This window comes from Cynocephalus volans, chromosome 2 (genome assembly GCF_027409185.1).
Source record: "Cynocephalus volans isolate mCynVol1 chromosome 2, mCynVol1.pri, whole genome shotgun sequence".
NCBI lineage: Eukaryota > Metazoa > Chordata > Mammalia > Dermoptera > Cynocephalidae > Cynocephalus > Cynocephalus volans.
The window spans coordinates 203380295-203403564 of NC_084461.1; the positions used below are offsets into that span (position 1 = coordinate 203380295).

At 48.2% G+C, this 23270-nt stretch overlaps 1 protein-coding gene and 1 non-coding gene across 3 annotated transcripts; one reads left to right on the forward strand and one right to left on the reverse strand.

Moving 5' to 3' along the window:
- Positions 1-539: 539 nt before the first annotated feature.
- NIPSNAP1 (nipsnap homolog 1) lies at positions 540-15021 on the reverse strand. Of its 2 annotated transcripts, none has more exons than XM_063087814.1 (10): positions 14984-15021; positions 8916-9043; positions 8673-8718; positions 8305-8399; positions 4708-4778; positions 4423-4563; positions 4075-4106; positions 3624-3718; positions 2168-2251; positions 540-670 (listed from the first exon to the last, which is right to left on the reverse strand). In XM_063087814.1, the coding sequence occupies exons 1-10, from the start codon at positions 15019-15021 to the stop codon at positions 606-608; spliced, it is 795 nt and encodes a 264-aa protein (XP_062943884.1). In that variant the 3' UTR covers positions 540-605. The 2 variants fall into 2 exon arrangements, with proteins under 2 accessions (XP_062943884.1, XP_062943882.1); XM_063087812.1 differs by having other exon boundaries at positions 14924-15021.
- A 937-nt stretch (positions 15022-15958) lies between these two features.
- Positions 15959-16032, forward strand: TRNAL-UAG (transfer RNA leucine (anticodon UAG)). The gene has a single exon. It is a non-coding gene; the product is annotated as a tRNA-Leu (tRNA).
- The last annotated feature ends 7238 nt before the right edge of the window (positions 16033-23270 follow it).

The window sequence follows — 23270 nt, forward strand, 5'->3', positions numbered from 1 at the left end:
CCATGTCTGTCTCCTGCCTCCAAATCCTTCCTGCTCTCATCCCTTTTCCCAGACTCTCTGTGTACCTGATTTTACTGATTTGAGGTGGTTTGGCAGTTTCAGGATTTTCCCCAGCAGGAGGGGCTTGGCTCAGCTTGTCCAGCACAAGGGTGGCCCAGTGCAGATCAGGGAATTCCTGAGGGCTGGCTTGGTCTGACCTCCTCCCTTCCCACCCCACCCTAATGACTAGACACACTACTTTTTGTGCAACTAAGCCAAACCGAGGGTTTCCAGGGTGATAATTGGGGACTGGTAGCATTGAGATGAAGAATCTTAGGGGAAAATGTGAGAAGACTTAAAAGGCTGCTATTCTTCAGTCAGGGAAATTAGAAACTGCTTCCAGCAGGGAAGAAGGAGGTGGGCAGGGAAGGCAGGAAGGGTCTGGGCAGAGCTGCAAATCCTCAGAACCTTGTCATCCTTCAGCTTCCTCATCTGAACTAAGCACTAGCCCTCAGAGTCCTCCCAGCGTCCTCCCAGAGCTGTAAGAAAACCAAGACAGCAAGACTGGGAGCTCTTCTGGGGCTGCCCTGAGGGAGAAGGGGAAGGAGGTGGAGGTATTGGCAGCATCACTGGAGAGGCGAGATCTTCAACGGGATCATAATCCGAGACTCCATGTGTCGCACCAGGGGGACTGTGGAGAGAGGGGCAAAAGTCACGGAGGAGGCCGAGGCAATGCAACAACCCTGCCCACTACTAGCCCTTTTAAAGGGAGAGGAGGCCCCGGATGCTGAGACAGGAAAGCCCCACTGCCTTCCTGGAAGGGCCTGTGGAGAGCACCAAGTCTCCCAAATTATGGGATAAGACAGGACTTAGGTGGTGATGAGATAAACTTTAAAAAAAATTTTTAATAATTATATATTTATTTTCTTGTGTATGTGAAAAAATAACAAGCATAGTAAAAAGCAATTTCATAGATTATTACTGCCAGAACAAAGCTAGATTAAGAACAAAGTAGGGGGATCTGAAGAAAAATAACAAGAAAATAATTGTAGTGGGAGTATGCTGGTAGGGCAAAAGCTGTGAGGGGTCCTCAGGTGGTTGAGGTTTGAAAAACACTGATTTAGTCCAACTGTCTCATTTTACAGGCAGCCTAGACAGAGTCAGTTCAAGGTCATCCAAGAGGTTAGACTCTTTCCTCCTGCTCAGAGATTTTCAAACTTTAACATGCGTACAATCACCTGTGGCTCTTGTTAAAGTGCAGATTCTGATTCAGTATGTTGGGAGAAGCTGAGATTCACATTTCTTGTGTTTTTGTTGTTGTTGTTGTTTTTGATGGCTGGCTTGTACACGGATCGAACCCTTGACCTTGGTGTTATCAGCACCACGCTCTAACCAACTGAGCTAACCGGCAAGCCCCTCACATTTCTAACAAGCTCTTAGGGGATGCCAATGCTGAAAGTTAGGACTACACTTGGAATAGCAAGGCTCCCATTAACTCCTTCAACAGACACATTCTCTCTCACACCAGTTGGTAAATGTTAATTATAAGTTCCTCAACGGCAAAGGCAGGGTCGTCTTCATTTATGTGCCCCCCAACCACCCATCCACCACAGTCCCCCGCACACAGTGAGGGCTCAATCAACACCTACTGACTCTAGGTGGTTCCAGGGGGCCTAGCCAAGTGGCAAACACCTTGAGCAAAAAAACTTGTTTGAAAAAATTTGCTGCATGCTTCCTTTGTGCCAGAGTCTGGATGAAGCACTTTTTATAAATTAGCTTGTAAAATCCTCCCTATAGCCCTTTGAGGGAGGTGTTGTCACTATCGCCATCTCACAGATGAGGGAACAACCTCAGCGAGGTGTAGAAAGATGCCCAAGGTCGCGGTGGGTGTTCAGCTACTCCACATCTCCCAGATGGCCACTGCCTGGTTGTATTACCATCCCCTAGAACACTCACCTAGGACTGCTGTATCCTGTGGAATGTGCCACCAGGATAGAACCTCAGTAACTCATTGTCTTAAAGGTGAGTTCCCCATCACATGAGGTAATCACGTGAGGCTAGATCTCCTTGCAGAGGGGATTCCATCCTCAGATAGGGCTCCCAACAGATAAGCTCCAAAAGCCTCACTGACCCAAGGAGTCACCTATGTTTACTCACCTGTGTTTAATGTTTACTAATGTTTACTCACCTGTGTAGTAAACATTTTCGTCCCAGCCCCTCTTCCTCCAGGCAGCGTTTCGAGTTTCCTCCCGAGATTGCAAGTCTTTGTAGGCTATGGGAAAGGCACAGGCTCACTCCTCAGGCACAGAGGATCTGATCCCTTACCCAACACAGGGCCCTCTTTATTTATTTATTTATTATTTTTTTAAAAAGATGACCAGTAAGGAGATCTTAACCCTTGACTTGGTGTTGTCGGCACCATGCTCTCCCAGTGAGCTAACCGGCCATCCCTATATAGGGATCCGAACCCATGGCCTTGGTGTTACCAGCAGCACAGGGCCCTCTTCACACAGCCCCAAACCCTGCTCCACTGTCTCTTTCTCTCCAGATGCCTCCCTCAGACTATTGGCAAACACTGTCTGCTTTAGCAATCCATCCCATCAGTACATATGTGGGCAACCCCTAAATTTTTATGTCCAGCCCCAAACTCTCCTGCAGGCTCCAGACTTGTGTATGCACTGCCCATGTGTCATGTCCACATGGATGTGTCAGCGTCTTAAATGTAACACTTTCAAGGGCCAAAATTGTACTCCTGACACCTCCAACCTGCCCCTCCCCTCAGTAAAGGATACATGGCTGCTCAAGAGGGAACCTGGAAGCTCTTCTGGAACCCTCTTCTTCCTCCCTCGCCCCACACAGGCAATTCATCCGCAAGTCCCATTGGTTCTATCTCTGGACTAAGGAATCTGTGGACTTCTCAACATCCCACTGCCGCCACCTTAGGCCAGGCCACCACTCTCTCTTGCATGAACTAGTGTAACTGTCTCCTTATGTCCTGCTTTGTCTCTTGCTCCCCTACCAAGCACTCTTGGCAAAGCACATGGCAGCCAGAGGAATCAGATCATAAATCAGATCATGTTGCTGCTGCTGAAAACACTTCAGCAGCCTCCCATTGCGTTTACAATAAATCGCAACTCGTCCCCACAGCCTGAGAGGCCCAGCCTCTCTGGCCCCCCATCACCTTTCCTATGCCATCTCCTCACACTTTTCCCTACTCACTCCACACCGGTCTTTCCACTCTTCGAAACCCCAAGGGCCTTTCCCCACCACAAGGCCTTTGCATGTGCTGGTCCCTCCACTTGGAATGCCTTCCCCCAGCAATTCGCAGCCGCTCCTTCTCATCCTTTAGCTCCAAGCTTACATTTTACCCTCTCAGAGAGGCCTTCTTTGGCTACCCAATCCAATGTAGCTCCCCTGTGTTTTTCTCTATCATCTCTCTAGGACTTTTTTCTATTATTACAAATAAAAATATTATTTGTAAAAATCTGAAATTAATCTTTTCTTTGTTAGTTTACATCAGAGGTAGTGTCTCCTTCTGCTAGAATGTAAGTTCCATGAGGGCACTAATGTTTCCCCATTGTCTATAGAGAGTACGAATGAAGAAAGGGGACTAATACAGGGCTCCCGAAAGGTCCCTGACCTACCCCAGAGATGGTGCACAACGTAGAGCTCCCCTATCTGTGAGAAGAAGCCACCCACTGCCTCCTGGTTCTCCTGCCGGTACTTGATGGCCCGAGCCCTGCAGATGGCAGAAGAGTGTGGGGCAGAGGCCAAGACCGGTGCAAAGGGCCCCTGAGGTATACCCAGGCTGATTCCTTGGACACACCTCCCAGGAGGGGCCTGAGATGGGGCCCATGGCTCTCAGAGATGATGGGGAAAGAGTGACAGAGATGCAGCCACAGGATGGATGTTCCACCCAGGGAGGCCTCTAGGAGATGCTCACCTCCTGATTGTTTCTTTCTCCCGGATCCGTGAGGGGCAGAGGATGCTAGGTTCCCTGTGACATGGCCCTGGGAAAGGTGGCCCACCAGGGGCCTTGGTGGGCAGGTGAACAGTGAGGGTCCCCCTACCCACAGCCCTGGTGCTTCCACTTACCAGTTGTTCCCCCACTCGATCATGGTTCCTGGCTGAAAGAGAACCACAGGGAGGATGGGAATGAGCCCCCAGCTCAACTCCTAGCATCATAGCTGGGCAAGGATGGGAAACTGTCCTGTCTCCTCAGCTCCAGGGGCTGCTCGGCCTCATTCAAGGGCCCTGACTCACACCTGGTACGTCTGTGTGTGCACAACCATATGGACCTCTGCTCTGAGCCCACAGAGAGGGAGAGGCCAGAAGCCCCATCTAGGTGCTATGGCACAGGGCCCATTAACCTCGGGGCAGCTGCAAAGCAGCAGTGCAGCAGGGAACATGGGGGGCAGGAGGGGATCTGCTGGAGGGAAGCACCTTTAGCTTGTACGTCCTCAGCTCATAGATGTTGGGGCCCACTCTGGGCTGTGGCTCGTTCCAGAAGCTGAACTCAAGGAGCAACTGGTTTCTCCTCGACAGCAGCATCTGGCTCCGCTCCTTTCGGAACTCCAGATACTCCTGTAGGCATGGCAGTATAAGCATGGGAACCAGGAAGCCCCCTCCATCCCAGCAGTGTGCCCATGGGGTGGCAGAGGAGCCCCCAGCACAGGGCTGGGCTGGAACCAACATCCAGAGAGGTTTGCTGAGTGGGTGCTGACATACCTTGTTGTTTTTGAGCTTGTTCATGCAGTCCATGAGGGCTGGGTAACCACCCGAGAATCGCCACAGGTGCACTGTTGGGGAATGGGAAGTGCAGGTCAGGGTACTGCTGGGACCCTGCCCTGCTCACCCCAATGCTGGCTAAGTGTGTACGTGGCAGTGGGGGAGTTGGGGGCGGGGGCGGGTAGCTTGATGCCTGGTTCCCTGCAGCATCAGGATTCTGAGTTCTCTTTGCTTTGTTTGAGGGCAGCACTGGGGAGGGGATGACTCCAAACACAAGTCCATGTCCCAGCCCAAGGGGTCTGGGTTTGAGCTCCAGCTCTGCCAAGTAGCCTCTGACCCTCTAGGCCTCAATGTCCTCATCTTGAAAATGGGGATAATGCTCTCACCCAACCTTCCTTAAATAGCGACAAGAAGATCGATGTGTCCTGTATCCTAGGAACAGTAGCATGTATAAGGATGACCACCAAGCCTGTGAGGGACAGTCTGGACAAAAGAAGGGGATAAGTCTGATGGGCTGAAATAGAACATTTCAAGGCAGTGAATCAAAAAAACCAAGGAACGGAACAGCACGTAAGGTGTGCTACCACATGGGTTTAAGGGTGGGGAGGGCGTACCCAGGGATGATGCTGTATGCATTATCTCTTGACAGAGACCAAGAGATCACGACAGGAGATGCCCCTGAGGCAGAGAACTGGGTGGACCCTAAATCCAATGACTGGATTATTGGGTGGACCCTGAATCCAATGACTGGTGTCCTTATCAGAAGAAGGAGATTTGGACACAGACAGGAGAAACCTATGTGAAGACAGAGACACACAGAAAGAACAGTATGTGACTAAGGAGGCAGAGATTAGAGTGATGCATCTACAAACCAAGGAACATCAAGGATTTCCAGCAGCAACCAGAAGCTGGAAGAGACAAGGAAGGTTCTCCCCTAGAGCCTCCAGAGGGAGCCTGGGCCTGCCAACACCTTGATTTCTGACTTCCAGCCTCTAGAACTGTGAGATTATAAACTTTTGTCATTTTTTTTTTTTTTTTTTTTTTTTTTTTTTTTTTTTTTTTTAAAAGATGACCGGTAAGGGGATCTTAACCCTTGACTTGGTGTTGTGAGCACCACGCTCAGCCAGTGAGCGAACCGGCCATCCGTATATGGGATCCGAACCCGGGGCCTTGGTGTTCTCAGCACCGCACTCTCCCGAGTGAGCCACGGGCCGGCCCAACTTTTGTCATTTTAAGCCACTGTTTGTGGTATTTTATTACTGCAGTAACAGGAAACTATTCTACCCTCCAATAATAAAAAACCTAATTAATTGTGAAGGAGAAGAAACATTTTGCCATGCTGGGAACATGGCTGGGCCTGTCAAGGGAGGAAGGTTGTCAAAGGGTCTGTCAGGCAGGCTAGAGCTCAGGGCGTTTGGCTGACCAGCAGTTTAGACGCTCATATTCTGTAACTTCCCATCCCCAGCCTGCCCCTCACCTGCCTTTTGACTCCATCTGTGCCTTGATTTTCCCATCTGCAAAATGGCCTGGCCCTATGGTTTAACGGCCTCTTTCCCAAGGGAAATAGCAAAAAGTACTGTATGGATACAAATCTACCAAAACCAGGAATGCTGAACTGTGGAAAAGGGGCTAACCTAATACTAGGGAACCAACAGAGAAAAGTTACAAGGACAGCATCAGAAGGCAAGAAGAAAGAATTTTCTAATGATGATAGTGCTTCCTATAGAAGATGGATAAATGGTTCCTACAAGTTTATTAAAATGCAGATTCCTGAGGCCTCCTCCTAGGGTCTGGCTGAAAGGATCTGTTCCCCAGCTGATTCTGCATGTGGGACTAAACTTCAACATACACAAAACATAAGGCATGCTTTAAAAAGTCCGGGTCCCATCTCTCAAACTTCATTTCACAACTAGCAAATACTTAAGAGAATCCAAGGAATACTGCTGGAACTGATCGAGTCATGCCTAAAATGGGAAAACTGTAGTGGCTGAAACTGAAGGCAATTTGCTTTTCTCTTATTCCCTTATCAATATGTCAATGCTTGTTACTGACACAGAATAAATAATTAAGATCTCTCTCTCTCTCTCACTCTCTCTCTGTAGGTCACAGATTTTCTTAAAGACACACAATTATCAGGGCTATCAAAAGATACGTTAAGTTGTCTTATGAGGTAGTGTGCTCCCCACTGATGGGAGTATGCAAGAGAAGTTTAGAGCCCTGTCTGTCAGAGCTGTGCTACGCACATGGTCTAAACCAGCACTGTCCAAAAGGATTTCCTGCTACAGTGGAAATGTTCTATAGCTGTGTCGTCCAAGATGGTAGCCACGAGCCACATGCGGACACTAGTGGGCACTTGAAATGTGGCCAATGTGATTGAGGGACAGAATTTTAAATTTTATTTCATTTTGACTAATCTAAATTTATTTGTTTGTTTGTTTGTTTCTGGCAGCTGGCCAGTATGGGGATCCAAACCCTTGACTCTGGTGTTAAAACACCATGCTCTAACCAACTGAGCTAACCGGCCAGCCCCCTTAACTAATCTACATTTTTTTTTTTTTTTTTTAAAAGATGACCGGTAAGGGGATCTTAACCCTTGACTTGGTGTTGTCAGCACCACGCTCACCCAATGAGCTAACCGGCCATCACTATACGGGATCTGAACCCATAGCCTCGGTGTTATCAGCACCACACTCTCCCAAGTGAGCCATGGGCCGGCCCCAACTAATCTAAATGTAAATTTAAATTAATTAATTTAAAATCTAAATAGCCAAGACCCCTATGAGTGGCTGAGATGCTGAGTCAACCAAATTCATGTGTGGGTCCTAGCAGCTCGTGCCAACTTTGGTGGGTATGCTGGCATGAGATGGAGCGTGCTGGGGTGCCCCTGGGAAGCTGTAAGGAACCAGATTAGACAAGAGCCCCCGTTTAACTCACAAATATGTGCTATATACTGGGGATTCCATGGTGAAGATGGCCATGGGCCCTGACCCCCCAGAACTTCTCACCTATATGGGGAGACAGACAAGAACACAGGCAGCTACAGGGGTGCATGATCAGGACGTGAAGAAGCAAGTATTGGGGGGTAAGGAGCCAAGGGAAGTGCCTGACCCAGCCTGGATGGAGAGAATCTGGGGAGGCCTCCAGGAGGAGGTGATGTCTACAGCAAAATAAAAGATTGAATAAAATAATGATGGGGTGGCATCTCCCTTGCTCACTTTATTAACGCAGGCAAGGGAGAAAGAATGCTTCAGGTAGAGAAAGCATGAAAAACAGTCTGGAACTAGAGAGCAAAACTGTTGATATGAGAAACTGAAAGAAGTCCTGGATAGGACAACGCAGGGAGCAAGGACGATGTGGCAAAATGAGGCTGGAAGCTGGGCAGGGAAGGACTCACAGGCCTCATGAGCCACCACAAAGGCAGAGGGGAACCACAGCAGGTATTTGAGCAGGAGAGTGAGGAAATGAGGTTTGCATTTAGAAAGATCCCCCCTGCCCCAGCTGCTGTTGGAGAGAGGGAGTGGAGGGCAGCCAGGCGTGAGAGGTGCTGGAGGCCTGGGCTGCACAGCCACAGTGGTGCTGGGGAGGTGGGCACCTCACCTGCCTGGTCCTGCTCCCCATACCATGTGTTCCAGTTGCCTACAAGCGAGCAGGGGTAGTCCTCATCCAGGTGCAGCTTGGGTAGCACAGCCTCCCTGTGGGAGGGGCACAGAGAGAGGGCAGGGCTCCCATCAGCTACCAGGGCCCCTGAGATAAGGATTCCAACTCAGGCCCCCAGGCTGGGCCTCAGTCTCCCCATCTCTAAGATGCAGAGGCTAGACAAGACATCCTTAGGACTTCCGGCTCTGAAATCTACATCCCCTGGATTTCTGCAAGGAGAATGGGGCAGAAGATGTTCTGAGGATTGCTGGGATGGAGTCCCCCACCCAAGTAGGGGCTGGGACAGGGGAATGAAGGGATATACTCACGTCAGGCTGTTGTAGGCATCCAGAAACTCAGGTTTCACATTGTGAACTGCAACAGAGGTCAGAGGGCAGGAGGTGAAGCAGGGTGTGTGTGTGGTGGGAAGCGGTCTGGGGTGGAGGAGCCCATAAGGGCCAGGGCTCCCAGGGCAGTGCAGGATGTCCCAGACCCTCTCATCTCCATGCTGGAGCCTCACAGGCCCCCAGAGCTGTGAGAGGGCAGGGTTGGCCAGCTTAGCAGCCACTCACACTGGATCTTGTAGAGGTTGCTGGTCTCTTTTTTGGATAGCAAGGTGGAATGGGCATCCTTCCGGGGATCCACCTTGTGGACAAAGAGAGAGCGGAACCAGCTGCCTTCATTATCCTTGGAATAGAAACTGTAAGACAGAGGAGTTCAGGGGAACACACAGGCAAGCCCCAGCAATTCCATCTCAGATGTCTTGCTTCCCCAGGCTGGTGACTCACATTTCTGGGAAGAGGGCCAGGGAATCCTGTGGCAACTCCAGAGTGTGAAATGCTATCAGAGCCAGCTGGGTAGACCTGGTCTCTTCTACAGAGATTCCAGCTGCCCGGTCATCATCTTGATACTCTACAGGGCCTCATGAGGCCAGGAGAGGCAGCCCCACCTCCAGCCTCTCTGCCCGCTTTTAAGAGGGCCACATACTTGGATAACACAACCGTAGCCTCTTGCCGAGAAGATCACACCCAAACCCACCTTGCCTGATGCCCAAAGCCCTTGACAACCCAACCTATCTTGTCAGCCTCCCCTCTTGTCCCCCCTACCTATACATCCCACTCCCCAGATGTGCTCTTCCCTGAACACACTTTCACTCTGTGCTTTCTTTACAAGTTCTGTCCCCTCTGACGAAAGGCTGCACTCACTGTCCTCCCCTCTTCAGCAGTGTTGCATGCGGCTAGTGTCCCCTCCCAGATCCCACAAATGAAGAGCCAAAGACAAATAAGCCTTGTCCTTAAGGAGGTCACATTCCATTAGAATAAACGGGCCTCAGAACACAATTCCCACCAGGGGTCTCTGAGAAAGCCCAGGTGAACCAGCCTTAACTCTGCCCCCGGCGGTCTGAGCAGACTGTACAGAGGAGGAGGTGAACTGGCCAGTCTTGTCTCCAGGGCTGATTTGGCAGATGGGGGTATAAAAGGCACTGCAAGATGCATTCACTCATTCAGCACTTGCCCTGCCCACCTCCACAGGGTACTATGAGAATGAATGAATCAATGAATGTGATTCTGTGCTTTGCCCATGAGGACTGTGGCTCAAAGTAGGGGGACAAGTCCTGACACACACACACACACACTGAGGACTGTGGCTCAAAGTAGGGGGACAAGTCCTGACACACACACACAAGTCCTGACACACACACACACGTCCTGACACACACACACACACACACACACACACACACACACACACACACACACACACACACACACACACACACACACACACACACACACACACACACACACACACACACACACACACACACACACACACACACACGGGCAGGGCTTATTTTGAGGCTCTTGGTGCAGCTTGTAGCTGGACCAGAAAAGTAAGTCTCCTGCTGGACAGATGATTCCTAGCCAGGAAGCCTGGCAGTGGGGGCCCTGGCCTCTCCTTTTCCAAGCCTTTTCTGTGGCTAGGACAAATGTCTTACAAATAAAAACATTAACTTTTTTCCAAACTATGGAACAGCCATTGGGACTGATGAAATTAAAGAATCATCGTAAAGTGGTGATACATTTATAAGAGCTTAGAGAAAGATGAGAAATTATTTGCTCCAAACTGTTAATACTGCTTACCTGGGAGAGGGGAGAGGGAGATGGTTAAATTTTTCTTCATTCATTATAATTTTGTATAAAGCTAAAAAATATTGTTTCAAGCATTTCCGAAGTCATGGGCTCTTTTGGTCATGGTGCATATACAAAGGTACTTCAATAAGTTCACGGAAAGATTTACATTATCTTTTAATTCTGTCTTTCATGAACTTTTTGAAGTACTCTCATATTTGCTTTATCAGCATAAGCAAAAACATAATTATCATTAGATGGGTATCGTGGTCTGTGAAATTTTAGGACCAGAATAGAGGAGCTTCTGAGCCAGGGATCTGTGATCGACTTTTCAGTTGCATGATCCAAATGAATCTATGTAATGACCTTATAGTGTTGGTACTATTAGTGTCCCCATTCTGGAGAGGATAAAATAGAAGCTCAGGGAGTTTAAGAAACTTGCCCAAGGTCACACAGCAAATCAGTCAGCAGAGCTGAGGCAAGAACCAACCCAGAGCTCTTTTCTCTAAAGCCAGCCCCCACTTTGGGTAGGGCACTGAGGGACCTGACCTTTGGTTTGAATGTAGAGGGACTGCTCCTCCTATAAGGGGTGGTGGCAGGGAGGAGGGCAGCTCCCACTATTTGCCAACCAAGACCTTTGCTCCAAAACTAGGCTTCAAGTAATTTATTAACACGGTACCGACCAAGATAAACAGCCAAGTGGCCATCCCTGAAGAGAGAAAGAGGGGGCTAGAATGCTGGGGTATAGAAGGGGGTCCAGGAGCTCTGATGGGCTCCCATCTCGTCCCACTGTTTTCTAATCCTTCCTGCCTATGGGCCTCAGTTTCCCCATCTGTCAAATGAGGAGAGTAGCCCATCTCTAAAGATCTTTTCTACAGGTAAAACCCAAGAAGGAATTTGTCTAAGATCCCAGGGCAGGGTCTGAACTCCAAGCCAGCATCCTCAAGTGAACATTTTCAAGAATTCAAATTTCACTTTCTCACTGAAATTGCAATGTTCTCCTACCCTTGACCTCCCCAAACCCTCTCACCCTGCTCTCTATTTTGTTCTACAGAGACTTCTAAAACATGATACCTTTTTTTTTTTTTTTTTTGCTTATTATGTGCTTTATTTATTGTCTATCTCCCCACTAGAAGCAAGGGCAGGGACCTCATCTCATCTGTTGTATCCCTGCTATATGCCCAGTGCCTGGAACAGTGCCGGGCACATGGCATGTGTTCAATCTATGGGAAGTGAATGAAGGTGTAGTGGGGCAGCTGACACATAGTTGCATGAAAATGATGAAAGCTGAAAGGTAAGAAAGGAAAGAAAGAATGAACCTGGACCCAGAGTGTGTACTCAGGGCTCAGGAGCCTTTTCCATCCCCAATACCGACACCAACACCAACGGCTTTAAGAGCACAGGCTCTGGGCAAACCCAGGTTCTAATCTCAGCTCAGATTTATCTTTTTGAGCCTCATTTTCCTCATGTGTAAAATAGAGGCCACAGATGGGCCTCTATTCCTACCTATCCTCCTGAATTGATCTCCTGGCTCCCCTCCCTCACTTTTCCTAATCTGTCCATCAATCTTTGTAATGCACCATTTTTTGTGATGCCATTCCTCTGCTCAAACACAGTCTATGGCTCCTGACTGCCTACCAAACAAAGGCCAAATGTCTTCACTTGGGATTCTAGCTCTAATCTACTTTGAAGAGCATTCCAGAGTCAACATCACCTGAGATTTGTTAAATTCTCAGGCCCCACCCCAGATCTACAGTGACAGAAACTCTGGGGGTGGGCCTAGCAATCTGAGTTTTAACAAGCCCAGCAGGGGATTCTGATGCATATTCAAAATTGAGAATCCCTGCTCTAGAGTAGTTCCAATTTCATCCTTTCTTCCATGTAACCTCAGTAAATCATCTCAGAGTGCCAAAGATCTTGGTATCTAAACTATATTAATAATGCCTCTTAGACCCCGAAAAACACAAAATTTCATCCAATCTATGGGAAGGGTCTGCCCCACCTGGACTCGTCCAGCACCTTCCCACAAAAACATCTCTCATATTTCCCCCTCAACCCTTTCATCATTTTCATATCCATAAGTCCTGTTTCCCCAGCCACACCAGAACTACAACGTAACTAATGTCCTTCCATCCCCAGGGTACCTAGCATAGTGCTTTTGGATGGGAGTTGCTCGATAACTATTTGTACCCCATGAGTTTTTTTTTTTTTTTTGGCAGCTGGCTGGTAAGGGGATCCAAACCCCTGATCTTCTGTTATCAACACTGCACTCTAACCAACTGAGCCAAATGCCAACATCTCAGATGAGAACTTTCCAGTCTCCCTTTAGAAAAAGTTACTGTAGATACAATTGCACTGGCAATAGGGATCCACAGTCTGATGCCTCCCTACATGAAAGTGCTCCTGGACATTATAAATTCATATGCTGGGAAGTTCAGCTTGATGTGCTAGGAAGCTCGGCTCCATGCACATTCTGAAACACTCCTCTCATTTGAGTTACCTGACTTTAGTAAGAGACCTTATTCCTGCTTATTTTTCCAGATGTGTATCTTTAGCTAGAAGAACTAAAGTTCTGTGAACAACAGAATTACTCGTGCAGCAGTTAACAATAACTGCTGTTTATCAACCACTTACTATGTGCTAAGAGCTAATCCTCACAATACATTTTTGAGAAAACTGAGGTTCAGAGATATTCCATGCCTTATTCAAGGATGGTTAATCAATGGTCAAGAGAATTCTAATCCAGGTCCATCTGATTTCAAAGTCTACACTCTGTCCCCACCCCAGCAGTCCCCAAACCTCAGGAGCTAGAAGGGCTGCTGCTGGCCCCATTAGTTACTCCAGATATGAGGCAGCCTGAGGGTCAGCAGAAGGGGATGTCTCCAGGTACCCAATGTGGGCCTGGGCGTAAATAACTGCAAAGCAGTCCTTGAGGGACTTGATAGGTATTAATCCAAGTGCCTTCATGGCAATACTACAAGAAACACCAAGCAGAGATCACCATCCCCACTTTACAGAGAAGGAAATTGAGAGTAACAGAGGTTCAGTGACTCTCCACGGTTATCGAGAGTGAGAAGCAGCAGGCTGCCTCTAAGTCCCACACTCCTTTTGTGGCCTCTAGGTATTTGCCACACAAATGGTTCTGCCGCCAGTCAATTCTGTCCCTTCTCTAGCCTTGACTTCATTTGGAAAACAAGATTCTTTAATCCTCAGCAACTCTATGAGATACATCCTATCTTATCACCCCCATTTTACAGATGAGGAATCTGAGGCTTGAAGAGGCCAAATGACTTGCCCAAGGTCACCCCACCAAAACAAGCTAAGTTAGATTTGCTGGTGCCAGTCAAACTTCAGACTCTTTCCATTATGTCAGCTTTCTCCTTAACTATTGGGCAGTCCAGGTGGGGGGCATATTCCTGGCTCCTCTTTCCAGCTGCCCAAAAGCCCCACTTCATAGTGCTCTAACATTTCATGGTAAGTTCTAACAGTAGTCTCCATCTTCACTCCTGGGCTGCAAGGCAGGAGGGACCCCTGCTTCCTTTCCACAGGTGGGGGGACAGGGGACCTCACTTCTTTGGCAAATGTTTTTGAGCATATGCTGTCCTGAGCCCTTTGGGGGTGGGAGAGGCTGGGGAAACCGAGAAAATGAGACAATGATCTAGTGGAAGAGACAGGCAAGCACCAGGTCATAGGTGTACAGGGTGATAAGTGGCAAGACAGGGGAAGAATAGGGTACTGGATGGAGGAGGAAGGGGCCGCCCAGAGCCAGTCAGGAAGGCCGAGCCTTGCCTCAGTCCAGAGCAGGGCCCAAAAACCGCCCAGGCTGAGCACATGGCACAGCCAGCCTCCCTCTCCCAGGAGGCCACCCGGTGTGGTGCAAAGTGCACGGTGCGTCAGGAGACCTGGGTCCCAGATCCGTTGCTGCCGCCGCTCAGCTGGAGAAGTGACCTTAGACAACTCCCAGCCCCTCTCAGCTTCTACTGCCCAACTTGTACCCTTGAAGGTGGGGGAGCAAAGCGTCTCTGCAGCCACGGCCCTTGGGGATCCCCCATTGCTCCCCTGTCGCATCTCTTCACCCCAGAATTTCCCGAGCGAGGAGCTGCCTCTCCTAGAGGCCCCCAGTGGGTGCTAAATCACAGTCACGGCAAAGGCCTGGGGAAGTGGCCGCTCCTCGCATCCTCCGCCCCCTCCCACTCTTCTGGACCCAAGATCTGCCCCTCCCACTCAACCCATCTTTCATTCTCTACCCAAACCCAGCTCCCTACCAGGACGAAGACCCTGCCCACACCGTCTCACCTCCCCCATTCTTTGCCCACACCCCTCCCCAGGCCTAGGTCCGGGCCCCGCCTCTAATTCTCAGCTTCCAGGCCAAGGAGTCTCAGTCCCTTCTCCAGGCCCAGACCCTGACCCCCGCGCGCGCGGCCACCCCCTCCTCGCCAGGCTCTCACCGCGCGGCAGCCGCAGCCGCAACGTCCCCGGCGCGAGGTCCCGGGCCCCCCAGCAGCTGCCGCGACACCGCAGAGATGCTGCACAGCCGCGGAGCCATGTTGGAGCGGAGTGGTTGGAGGAAGGCCCCGCCCCCGAACCCCAGCGGCGGGGGCGGGGCGTAGGTAAGCCCCGCCCCCTCCGGCTCATCTGCCTCTCTCTGCGCCCAGCTAGGTGGTTGTGTCCACGTGTGTCCCCCAACTCTGCAGGTGCGGGGCAGAAGTCATGTTCTAGTCCTCTGAGCCCCTGCAGCTCTGCCGCTGACTCGCTCTGTGACTTTTAGCAAGCCCTTTGCCCAGTCTAGGCTTGAGTGTTCGCCTCGGTAAAATGGGAGCTTTGGACAATAATACCAGGGGTTCTTAACTGGGGCTTTGGGGGATGAGCAGCAGTCAGTAAGACCCCTGAGATTGTATTATGTGCGCCTGTGCGTTCACTGCCTTCAGTTCTCCTTCCTGACACGTTAAATATGTATTGAATAAGTGAAAAATATGCACCCAAAAAGCGAGACTGGATGCCATCTAAATCTTGTATCTCAGGTTTTTGAGGAGGACACAGTAGGGGAAAGAACAAGATGTTAGTTTCTCAAGTGGTAGGAAGAAGATTCGGCTCTTGCCCGGTGGGAGGTGTTGTGTTACTTTTCTTTTTTTTTTTTTTTTTAAAGATGACCGGTAAGGGGATCTTAACCCTTGACTTGGTGTTGTGAGCACCACGCTCAGCCAGTGAGCGAACCGGCCATCCCTATATGGGATCCGAACCCGTGGCCTTGGTGTTATCAGCACCACACTCTCCCGAGTGAGCCACGGGCCGGCCCCTGTTACTTTTCTTAAAAGGGCAAACGAAGGGTGTAATGGATTCGGCTCTGGCGGAGGAGAAAGAACTCCTAAAGCGGAGGCACGGGTCCAAGCCGCCTGGCCGAGTAGGAGGGGGGCTGTCAGTCTTTACCGAGAAGTCAGTGGAATCTGTGGTAGCTGAGACTCAGGCCCAGGAGGAGAGAAGCTGGCCAGTTAGCTCAGTTGGTTAGAGCATGGTGTTAGAACACCAAGGTCAAGGGTTCGGATCCCCTTACCGGCCAGCCAAGAATAAAAAAGACAAAAAAGAAATAGGCAGAGATGAGGGCAGAGCTGTAGGGGAGCAGAATTCTTGGATGTTATTAAACTTAGAGCTTGTAGAGCTAGGGCTAGGGTCTGGAGCTCACAGACCCCTTGCACCCGTTCACAAACCCTTCACATGCAGCTCTATGAGCTAGGTAACTGGACAAAAAAGGGTCCTTGGAACCTTGATTGAAGTAGGAATATTCTTTATTAAGCACACACACGTCTAGGAGCTAGGCAGTACAAAGAGAAACTCCAAAAGTCAATGGCTACCAGCAAAGTCCAAGGAAAAACTGAGCAGCTGCTAGCAGAGTAAACATGCTCTATTTTTAGACTCGAGCTCTGCCGGCCAGAGCTGCTTCACAAACTGAAGAACACAGGATAGCAACAAAACTAAAAAGATACATTGGTGCACATGTGCACTAACTCCACTCACACACAACTTGTTTACAAGAAATGTGCTGCTCCATCCCCAACCAGACCTGAGTGGAGAGAGCCTGACTAAATTATCCTATTTTCCGCACAGAGCCTGTTAGCTCAGTTGCTTAGAGCACAGTGTTATAACACCAAGGTCGAGGGTTCAGATCCCCATGCTGGCCAGCCCACACATACACACAATAAAAGCACCAAAATGTTCTTGCCAATTGTGATAGAAGAAGTATGGGGAGGACTTCTAATGGGTTTGGCGGGGAGGAGAAGGGAGGTTCTGTATAGACCAAGTATTTATGTTGACTTTGTAAGGAAGTCGATTTTTTTTCTTATGTTTTCTGAAGTTGCTACAATGAACACATATTATTTGTGTGATTTGTTTAAAAAGGAAACTGGGGCCGACCCTGTGGCGCACTCGGGAGAGTGCGGCGCTGGGAGCGCGGCAGTGCTCCCGCCGCGGGTTCGGATCCTATATAGGGATGGCCGGTTCACTCGCTGGCTGAGCACGGTGCAGCCGGTCACAAAAAGACAAAAAAAAAAAAAAAAAAAGGAAACTGGATATCATCATGATAAATGAAAAGTCAGAATCAATTGTCATAAACAGGCAAATCCATCAAAATAAATGGAGACAACAGTGTTGATGCTACATTATAGCTAAGGGAGAAGCTGTGAACCTGGGGCTTGCTTCCTGTGTTAACAAAGTAAGCACATAGAGGGGGCCAGAGACACACTGAGCCCAGTCGCTCCTTGGGGTTATCAGAGGGACTGAAAGGGAGAGAAATCAGCATGATCTTGTCAGGGTTCCCAGTCACAGCCACTCAGGAAAAACCCAGATGGATAGATGGAAGCACAGCAAATGGAGACGTCACTGGTATTATGCAGTGGGAGCTGCTCTTCCCTAGGAACCCAGTGTAGAGAAGAGGAAGCCACCACTTCCACCGGGCCTTATAGAAGGCTTGACTTTGCACCTGACTTTCAAGGGATGAGTAGGAGTTTTACCAGAGAAGGGGGAAGGGCAAGGGGAACTTCAGAGGAAGCAATGTGCACACAGTATGTGTGTGGGCTGCCAAGAAGAAAGCACAATCAAATGTAATCAAAGGGTGGAGAGTATATAGTGACAACTTCTCACTCAGTACAAGGAGTAATTTTCTTTATGTGTGTGTGTGTGTGTTTGTGTGTTTTGGCGGCTGGCCACTGCAAGGATCCGAACCCTTGACCTTGGTGTTATAACACTGCTCTAACCAACTGAGCTAACCAACCAGCCCAGGAGTAATTTTCTAACAATGGAATGGACTGCCTTGGTGACCTGTCACTGAATTATGCCAACAGAGGCCTCATAGCAGCTCTTTGGCCATGTGGTAGAGGGTATTTGGCAATCAAGCCACAGGAAGATGGACCAAGGACAGGGAGAGGCTGGCCCTGCTGGTCTAGAGTGAGAGCCTTTTGTGGAATATACCAATATTTATAAAGCAATATATTTCACAGGGCCTAGCTCTCTGTAGTTTCAGGTTTAGCCTAACCTTTTGAAATTCCATAAGAAATGAATTTCCATAAGAAATGTTGACCTTGAAAAAGACAGGAAATTTTCCTTAGGCTAGGGTCTCTGATGTGGATGAAGAGTTGTGGCACAGCAAAGTTGCTGGCTCAAGGACAGACAAGTTACTTGATTGATATATAAAGAAACAGGGAAATTGCTTTAGGGAAAAACAGTGTTTGCTAAGATCAAGCTTTTGTTGGTGGATCTACTTAACCATTTACAAATTGCATTATGGAATGTCACTTTGCTTACTTCAATGATGCTAGTAGCTTTCCATTTGTTAGCCATAATTCTGCTGATATCCTTATGTCTTTGTAATGGTTAAATCAACTGAATTTTCTTGTAAAACTTCCTTGTCTTTACAATAAGCTAACTTTGGAGGTGGCTGCCACATTCAGTTTTGCTCCTCCATAATGAGGAAATTACTGAAGTGCAGTCCGTCCGGGCCTCAATGCATACATAGTGCTTGAGTATTCGCGTAATTCTTTTCTTCGTATCCGCTACACAGGGAAAAAAGGTGTAACAGCCTTTCACCAAAGCCTGGGTGTTTCTGGCTGCCTCACCCTTCTCCCAAGATGGGGAGAATGAGGGAGTCTGACCTGCAGCCTCCTCCCATTGGTCTTGGCATTTCCAAGAATGGTTTTCCTATCTCCTCCCCACCCAAGTAGGGCAGGAGTGGTAACTAACGAGTCCTGTGGGATTCCCCTTCACTGATAAACAACATGTGGGAGGCCTATGTGGCTGGGGGAATCCCTGACCTGTGTGGGTCCAAGTGTTTTCTGCTATAGGATCACCAATTACACCCTGCTAAGATTTGGGGTCGTTTATTTCACAATAATTGGAAGTGGTCTAATTCCTTATTTGTGAGAAGCTTTTTCTTTAGGAAAAGGCTTTTTCTTTTAGGAAAGTCTTTTTCTTTTGGAAGACATGGACTAGGAGATGGAGGGTAAAGTCCCAACTGCCTCCCTGATCGACCAAGGGCTGGGGTTTATATAGGTAAATGTGTTGGGGAAACAGAAGGTGGGGTCTTCAAGGGTGATGGACAGCTGCTTTTGATACAACCTTAGTTCATCATTATGGGCATTATGGGCTAGCTATAAAGGGAAAACAAAGTTAGTTCTATAGTGTCTACAGGAATGTGGGGGGGCTTTCTATGCTTGCAGGAGGGTGAAACAAGGTGGATCCAGGGGCTTGCTTCCACCTTTGACTGGGGGAGATGGGTCTCCCTCCCCATCCTGTATGAACCGGTGTGGCAGCTGACTGGAGAGGCAGCCTCAAGGCCCCCACTCCCATCCTAGCTTGGGTGACCAACTTATCCCAGTTTACCCTAGACCTTCTCAGTTTTATCACTGAATGTCCCCTGTCCTAGGAAACCCCTCAGTCCTGGGGAAAGTAGAAGCTTTGTTCATCCCAATTAGGGCCCTATTTCTCTCCCCAGGACACATACCATCTCCATCCTGAACCTTTTCCTTGCTTAATTCAACCTATTTACTCTACTTGAAAGAGAGGTGGTTGGAACTGAGCTCTCCTTGTGGCACTCAGTGAAATGCAATGCTGGTTAACTGAGTACCTGGTATAAATTTGTCCCTGCTCTGTGGACCATGAATTCTGGGCAGCTAACAAGTTGGATCAAAATTTCACAAATAAGGAATTACACCATTTCCTATTACTGTGGAATAAATGACCCCAAATCTTAGTCGCTTGAAACAATAAAGCTTTATTAACTCACACAGTTCCGAGGGGTCAGATTTCAGGAGTGGCTGGTTAGCTGGGATGGTTCTAGCTCAGAGTCTCCCACATGGTTGTATTCAAGGTGTTGGCTCAGGCTATAGTCATCTGATGATTTGACTGAGGCTGGAGAATCCACATCTGAGGTGGGTCATTCACATACCTGGTGAGTCAGTGCTGGTTATTGGCATGAGGCCTCAGTTCCCTGCCACATGTTCCAGAGGCCTACTTGAGTGTCCCCCCAACATGGCAGCTGGCTTCCCCTGGAGCAAGTGATCCAATAGAGAGGAAGGTGGAAACTTCAAGAACTTTTATGACCTGGCCTTGGAAGTCACACTCTGTCATTTCTGTTCAGCCCGTTGGTTACACGTGTCAGCCCTTTTCAGCATGGGAGTGGGCTATACAAGAGTGTGAACACCATCATGCAAGAGTCTCAGGGGCCATCTTGAAGGCTGGCTACCACAGTTAGGTTTTGCACCAGGCCCAACTTAATTACTGGGACCCAGCTCTTCAAGCTGTCTTCTACAATCAGTCATTCCCAGCATCCCCATTGGTCTCTGTCCTAGCATCTGTCCCTCTGCCTCTCTGTCACTTCCTCTCTGAGGTCCCTTTCTGCCCACCACTAAGTCTGTGACATTTCTTTCTCCTGAACATGTCTCCTATCCACCCCTTCCTTCTCTGCAGGGAGCTGACCCATCCTCTCCTCCTCCCTCCCCCACTTTCCAAAGCTGCCTCATGGAATCCACCTTCATAACCCTTTGCCAAGACCTACTGTCCAATATGTGAAATAAAATGAGAGGTGCCAGGGACAAAGACAGATGGGCAGAGCCAGGAAGAGAGGAACAGGCAGGTTCACAAGTGTAAAATATCGACAAATCTGCCATCGTCTATTCCCTGGGACAAATAGATCATCACTGAATAGGCTGCAGAAGAGCAAAGAGAAAAATGACCTAGCTGTGGCAGTGTCACCTGTTCCTTATTAATGGGCTTTTATGCTCAGGCATAACTGCTCTCTGAGAACTGTATCCACGGCTCCTATGGGATTCCAAACAGGAGGGACAGGAACAAAAAAGCCTTAATGTCTCAGCTGGGGCATAAGCCACAAGCAAGTCCCAGCCTTTGAATACTATGCATCGTATGCAGATATGAATTATGTGACCTTGACAGAGTGCCACATAAAAACATTAACAATAGTTTGGCCAGTTTGCTCACTTGGTTAGAGTGAGGTTCTGGTAAAACCAAGGTCAAGAGTTGGATTCTTGTACTGGCCAGCCACCCAAAAAAACCACAACAAAGCTATTAACAAAGCACCACTTCATGCAGAAATTATAAATAATACAAATGCCAGTAAAAAAATTCAACTCGTTAAATATTGAACAATACTGGTACTGTTGGGGTGGAATGAATTATAAACTGTGTTTATGCTATTGCCACAAGGTGGTGCCACTTTATCCAGGAAACAAATGCCCACATCTTATCTTTACTGAGAACGTTACATTGTTAGGGTGCTTTGGACTCTTTTTTTGTGGCTGTTGAGCTGTTATTTGGCAATTCACAGTTATTATAAACCACTTTAAAAAGGTATAACATTATTCAAGCATTCATGAAGTAGAGATGCAGTGCTGAAAAGCACACCTCCAAATCAAAGCATTTGGTATGAATATTGGACATAAAGACACCTCAGATTGGCTGGTTAGCTGACTTCGTTAGAGCATGGCGCTGATAACACCAAGGTCAAAGGTTCGGATCCCCATACTGGCCGGCAGCCAAAACAAAACAAAAAACACCAAGAACCACCTCCGTAACAGGTGGCACTGTTAATTTAGGAGCATGCCCATGGGTAGAGATAATGCTGCAAAGATACAAAGCTGCATCAAAAGCAAAAATGTGGCAAGAGTTTGTGTAGATTTATCAGCTCTGTGAGTGCATTTCATCCCCTACTTTACATTCATTCCTATGGGGAAAAACAGGTCTTGGAATACAGTTTTGACTCATGTGAAGTTTACAGAAGGCATCCTTCTAATAAAGTATCACTTCACTGGACCTCCCCAGGTATCCTGGCATAAATATGGCTGCGGGCGCCCACTCCTGGAGGGGGGTGCTATGGGTTGAATTGTGTCCCCCAAAAAGTGATGTTGATGTCCTAACTCCTAGTACCTTGGAATGTGACCTTATATGGAAATAGGGTCTCGACAGACGATGTAATCAAGTTGAAATGAGTCATTAGAGTTAGGGTGGTCCCTACTCCAATATGACTGGTGTCCTTATAAAAAGGGGAAATTTGGACAAAGACAGACATGCACAGAGGGAAGATGATGTGGAGACTCAGAGAGAAGGCCATGAGGAGACTGAAGTGAGGCTGCCACAAGCCAAGGGGTGTCTGGGCTACCAGAAGCTGGAAGAGGTAAGGAAGGATCCTACCCTATAGGTTAGCGGGAGTGTGGCCCTGCTGACACCTCGATCTCAGATTTCTAGCATCCAGAGCTCTGAGACAATATGTTTCTGTTGTTCAAAGCTACCCAGTTTTTAGTACTTTGTTATGGCAGCCCCGGGAGACTAACAAAGGATGTCAGCTCAAGACCCAAAAGTATCTACCACGTTAAGAAACAGAAACAGCAGCAAGTTACAAATTAGGCACTAGGATGAATTTTGGACAAAATATAGTCATTTTTCAGTGCCTCCTGTAGACACTTGATACTGACAACATGCTGCCCTTGAGAGACCATGAGCCAGAGCTGGAGACTTGGGTTAAGGATTCAGGCTCTGTGTCTATTAAGCCATATGATCTTATGCCAGTAACTTGGCTTCTAGTCATCTCAGTTCTCTTAACTGTCAAGTGGGCATACGAACCTACTTAATCTAGAGAATTAAATGAGAATGCATGCGTGTGAAAATGAGCACTCAGTATAAATTCAATAAATGTGTGCTTCTATGCTTCACTATTTTCTTTTTTGTTTTTTTTTTTAAAAGGTGAACGGTAAGGGGATCTTAACCTTTGACTTGGTGTTGTCAGCACCACGCTCTCCCAAGTGAGCTAACCAGCCATCCCTATATAGGGATTTGAACCTGTGGCCTTAAGTGTTATCAGCACAACACTCTCCCAAATGAGCCACAGGCCGGCCCTTAGGCTTCACTATTTTCAATCCTATTTCCTATTCTTCTCTTTTTAAGTGAGGATGAAATGGAGGCCCAGAGACGTTAAAACTTTCCTGAGGTCACACAGCACCTTGAACATAGAAGGTGCTCAGTAAACATTAACTGCTATTTACAAGGGGCTCTTAAACTTGTCATATCATTTATTATCATTCTCATTTTTACAGCTGAGGTAACTGAGGCTCAGAGAAGCTAAGTTGTCCAAGGTCGCAGAGAAGCAGAAATTCCACCACCTTGCAGATGACATCTGTGAATATTCAAAGATCTGCAATTTTAGTGTGAAGGGAACAGGATGAATACTAGTTACTTCCAGTGGTATTCTAGGTTGAGATAGGACTTATTACCTGCAGCCTGCTTTCATTCAGGCTCAGT